General features: G+C 51.3%; 1 protein-coding gene across 1 annotated transcript in view; it reads right to left on the bottom strand.

Annotated features, from left to right (window-relative positions):
• Positions 1-2: 2 nt before the first annotated feature.
• The window catches only part of LOC132473668 (mitogen-activated protein kinase kinase kinase 21-like), a gene marked incomplete at its 3' end in the record, with an annotated part of 9,147 nt that continues 3,887 nt past the window's right edge, over positions 3-5,262 (bottom strand). The window contains exons 4-9 of the mRNA XM_060073879.1: positions 4,175-4,415; positions 3,634-3,756; positions 3,076-3,174; positions 1,967-2,117; positions 1,409-1,503; positions 3-91 (exon numbers count right to left, since the gene is read on the bottom strand). Coding sequence (XP_059929862.1) covers positions 3-91; positions 1,409-1,503; positions 1,967-2,117; positions 3,076-3,174; positions 3,634-3,756; positions 4,175-4,415 — 798 coding nt within the window. The remainder of the gene's footprint in view (positions 92-1,408; positions 1,504-1,966; positions 2,118-3,075; positions 3,175-3,633; positions 3,757-4,174; positions 4,416-5,262) is intronic.

Here is a 5,262-nt window from a genome sequence, read left to right as displayed (position 1 = left end):
TGGTTGGGGAACTTGAGTTGCTTTGGTTTCGAGCTGCTGCTGCTGCCACCATCGCCGCCGTCTGGGGAGTAGGTGTCGTCTTTACCGCCCCCTGCTGGTCACAGAACAGTTGTTCATTAAAACATGACATGGGTGGACAAGGATTTTTGATGACTGCCTCAATGGAGAGGCAGAAACCCAGTCACAAACACTTCAGTGCTGAAGTGTACCAGACGTGCACACAATATATACAATACAATTTAGCATTTTTTATCTGCAACATAAACAAGGCATCATTTTGTTTATAGTTCATATATGAAATATCCAAAACGGCCAGTAACAGGTGGTTCCTGCAATAGCATGCATTTAACCAGTAGAGGGCGATTTGACTCCATTGTCATGTCCTATCCGACATTTGTGCATTTAAGTCAGGATCAATTTCTAATACTACTCTGGATTTTTGGTAGCCTGGTCCTACCAGACTCTCGTACTTCATTTCATTTGAGTCTGGACCTACTCAACGTTAACTCACTTGAAGGTGGGTGTCTGTGGAAGTTTAAAACTATTGGATCTGCCCAGTGCCACTCTGGATCTGCCATAACCAATCGCTAACGTTTGGCCGGGAATCACGTTGCACGCAGGCTGTAAACAAACCAATCACTGTGCGTGAAGATGCCCGTCAACGAGAGCTGACTTTAACGTCATTGATCTCAGCCACTTCCTCTGTTTAGACAGAGAAAACCCACTAACATACCGCAGACCCAGACCTGACCCAGACCGAAGGGAAATTCAAATTGAGCCGAAGTACTTCGGCGGGCGGAGCCAGGCTAGAATTTTGGGGTTTGGTTTTGCAAATGTCAAAGTGATCTGGAAGAAAGAAGCAATGACTGAGGAGAGAGTAGGGGTTCGGCTGACGGGCCCCTAAAAGATGGCTGGGGGCCCCCCTCACCTTGTTCAGCTGTGGGGCCCCTATCAGGCGGCTGGAGGCCCTCCTCACCTTGTTCAGCTGTGGGGCCCCTATCAGGCGGCTGGAGGCCCCCCTCACCTTGTTCAGCTGTGGGGCCCCTATCAGGCGGCTGGGGGCCCCCCTCACCTTGCTCAGCTGCGGGGCCCCTATAAGGCGGCTGGAGGCCCTCCTCACCTTGTTCAGCTGTGGGGCCCCTATCAGGCGGCTGGAGGCCCCCCTCACCTTGCTCAGCTGCGGGGCCCCTATAAGGCGGCTGGGGGCCCCCCTCACCTTGTTCAGCTGTGGGGCCCCTATCAGGCGGCTGGAGGCCCTCCTCACCTTGTTCAGCTGCGGGGCCCCTATAAGGCGGCTGGAGGCCCCCCTCACCTTGTTCAGCTGCGGGGCCCCTATAAGGCGGCTGGAGGCCCTCCTCACCTTGTTCAGCTGCGGGGCCCCTATAAGGCGGCTCGGGGCCCGCGTCACCTTGCTCAGCGAACAGCGCCGCCAGGGGGACGGACTTCTGGGTCTTCAGCAGACTGGTGGACCACGGGTTGTTGCCATCAGAGAGGGGTCGAACTCTGATACACACACACACAACCACACACACACACACACACATACATACACATACACGCACCACAAACAAACCAAGCTAGTATTAGGCAGGTTTTGTAAATATGTAAACATAATAAATGTTACAAGAAAATATGAATACCTAGAAATAACAAATTTACATTTATATCATAGATATATAATCTCATGAATTAATTGACAGGTAAACACAACATCACGTTGTTTCAGTTGAAAACGGTTCTGTCGACAATTGTCTATTCTATTTGACTAAAATGTATAGAATATAAAAAGTGGGGGCAGTTTTCAGTAAAGTACAAGAACTCTTCCGGGCTGAAAACCCTTTCAGCCCAGAGAGTTAGTTTTGGATTGACTGCGCTGCTTAGCTATGTCTGTACGTGTACGTGTTTGTGTGTGCGCATGCGCGCGTCTCTATGTGTGTGTACAGGCCCGCGTGTGTGCGCCCCTCACCTCTCGGCGGTGGCGGGCCGCTCCTTGCTCTGCACCGAGCTGGGGCCCCAGGTCCGGCCCTTCTTCTTGATGCCCTTCTTCACGTCGTCGAACTCCTCGGGCCTGAAGAGGGTGCTGCGGCCCCACGTCCGGTTGCTCTCATCCAGGGTCACTGTGGGGAGGAGGACCACGTCGTCACGGTTACTGGACACAACCGGGCTGACCCCCTCCCCGCGCTGAATGTGTTAGTTGATGAGACTGTGGTGACCGTACTGGGAAGGTCCCCACTGTTACAGGAAGTGGTATCCTTTGATGCTCTTTCAATGGTAACGTACGGGGAAGGACAATGGCTGGGATTTCATTCCAATGTTATTTTTTATATTTTTCTGTTGACGGCCCTCTTTTTGAAGGGCAAACGATGTTTCAACCAGAGAATGAGCATTATAGTCAAACATGTAGAGATGGATTAGGTTGAATGTAACAAAAACAGGTGTTTCTGACCCCTGATCTCAGATCCAGCCGTCCTACTCTGTTACAACCCTTATGAAAGCTTTATCTGCCTGGGGCAGATTTGTGCGAGTGGATAAAGCTTTCATAAGGGTTTTTAATAGATGTACGTCTATAGTGGCTTCTACATGGTGTTGGATTCAAAGCTTTACAAACACCTTTTCATAGTTTACTTGTGCTGGCTGAGTTTGTGTTACCCAATCACAAGCTTACAGATCCCTGCCTGCAGCTACATGATTGGTCAAAACAAACAAGAAGGGAAAGACGTGTGAGACCACCACACCTCCCCACCCAACTCCCAAAATGTGAGGTTATCGACACACAAAAAGAGATGTTAAGGTGGTAAACTGCAGCCCTCCTGAACACAATAACACCACAGCACAGCGTAGAAACGGGGTTAGAATCCCACACAGGAAACCTGCAACACCAACCAAGACCCAGTTGCCCAAACCGAGTTGATCGAACACGAAAGACGATCCATTTTTTTCAGCGTCCCACGAGTTTTGAGCCAACCACCAGCAGACCACCTGCTGCTTTTCTCTGAGCCGTATATATAAGGAGGACCGGACAGGGCTGGGCCCGCGGTCCGGGCGAGGGGGTCGACCGAGCAGCCCATGGCTTGCCTTTGCTCCTGAGCCCTGAGTGGTCTGCAGCCAACTCGCTGGTGAGATCCACCTCCTGCTGGTAAACATACAGACTGTCCCTGTGCGGACGACACTGCACTGAGGGGAGGGAAGCATAACACAGGAGCCGTCACGCCGGGACCCCGTCCAGACCAAGGGGCAATATGGATGGTTAGAACGGGCGCCCTGTATGGATTGGATTGGATTGTTTTGACTTTTGTTTCTCCGATGCTACAATGTTGTTGCAGGTCCGGGTAGGACTGTCCTAAACTGTGTTTCAAGTCAGAAATAGTGGTTATGTATGTGCATGTGTGTGTAAGTGTGTGTGTCTCCGTCTGTGAGTGTAAAAGACAGAGCAATAGAAATCTTGATGTTCTAGAAGAATGGATAACATGTGCTCTTGTAGCCTTGCACTCCATATTGGGTCTTTTAGTATCATTTGCATCATGGTATTTATGAATGAACTTGTCCATGAACCACCTGACTGGGGCTCCCCCCACTGTGTGCTCAGAGAGTCTCAGACTCAGGCAGACAGAACGTGTGAGACAGTGGTCTTACGCTGAATGGCTCGTAGTCGCGGGATGAGGGTGGGGCTACTGGGAGGGGAGGAGTTTGTGCTGTGAAGACTCCGCCTCTTGTCCATTGAGGGCGAGGCCTGCACCGTGATCTTGTGTTGGAAATCTGTGACATCACAACAAACGGGCATGACACGTCATGTGAAGACCTGGCCTATAAACAAGCATGAAAGGCTAGGCACTGAGGATAACATATAACAACATGCGGTTGTTCAATAAGAACACACACACCTGTATGCACACAAGCACTCACACACACCCAAACACACACACACACACACACACACACACACACACACACACACACACACACACACACACACACACACACGTACACCCGCACGTACATACACACACACACACACACACATCCGTACGCACAAAGCCAATCACACCTGGACAGCCACACGTGTGCACGCACGCACGCACACACACGCAAGCAAGCACACACATGCACAGTCACACACACACTAATCCACAATATGCCTACTCACACACGCACACACACACAAACACACACTCACCCGAGGGCAGGCTGATGCGGTTGCCGTCCTTGAGCTTTAGGCGGGAGCGCTTGAACTTGCCCTTCCTCTTCTTGACGTTGGGCTTGTCCTTGTTGAGCTGGAAGATGAGGATGTTGAGCTCCCGCTCCAGCACGTTGATCTCCCGCTCCGCCAACTGCTGCTCCCGCCGCTTCAGCAGCTCCTCCTGGGACTTCTGCTGCAGGGCGGCCCGCGACAGCTCCTCCTCCCGCGAGCGCAGCTCCTGGTGGGGTTGGGGGGGAAGGATAAAGAGAGGGGTTAAAACACAACGTCTGGAAGAGGAACCAGATAGAAGTCGCAGAGCCAGCCTTTCCAAACGGGAGGCCTTGGACAGAGTCCAGCGGCGCTGGGTCCAGCGCCGGACCACGTGGTGTCAGGAGGTCTGGGCCGGCCTCACCCCTAGCCTAGTAGAAAGGTCGCGCACAGCCAACCTTTCCAAACAGGACGCCACAGACATATTCCAGAGAGTTAAAGAGAGAAAAAGGAGAGACAGTGTTTCAATTACAGGCTGAGAAAAACCAAAAGCTACATTAAGGATCATAAAGACAAACCAAAGTATCGACCAATTTGCCTATTATCCTCTATGATAAGGCCAAGCTCTTTCACAGGCAGTATGTGTCGAAAAGAAGACCACATTGGGGATGAGATGTATGACCCAGGTACTGACAGACAGACAGACAGACATGTAAGACACAGCCTGCTCTCGTGTGATATTGTAAAACACACGAGCGATGGAGTTCCGTCGTCACAAGAACAAAACGGCTTTTAAGTTTTTCTCATGACTGGCTCAGCTCTCCATCCCCTTCCTATTCTTACTTTAATTGCTCTTTGCTTAGCGTGTATAATCCTGACTGGATGACTTCCATGAAGCAGCTTTAAAGTGGTCCCCCCCCCCCCGGCAAGCCACCCACAGAGACGCAGATTACTGGCAGATCTGGACAGGAAATCGGCGGTTGCAGTTGCTTATGGAGTGGCTTATTCGGGAAACCTTCTCAGGGAATCGCTGTGGGAACACCGCTGACTGCGGTGATAAACAGCATCACCGTGTTTCAAGAGGTCCACCCTGTAAT

The sequence above is a fragment of the Gadus macrocephalus genome, chromosome 15 (assembly GCF_031168955.1).
Source record: "Gadus macrocephalus chromosome 15, ASM3116895v1".
Taxonomy (NCBI): Eukaryota; Metazoa; Chordata; class Actinopteri; order Gadiformes; family Gadidae; genus Gadus; species Gadus macrocephalus.
This window is presented reverse-complemented; position numbering and strand designations above follow the sequence as displayed.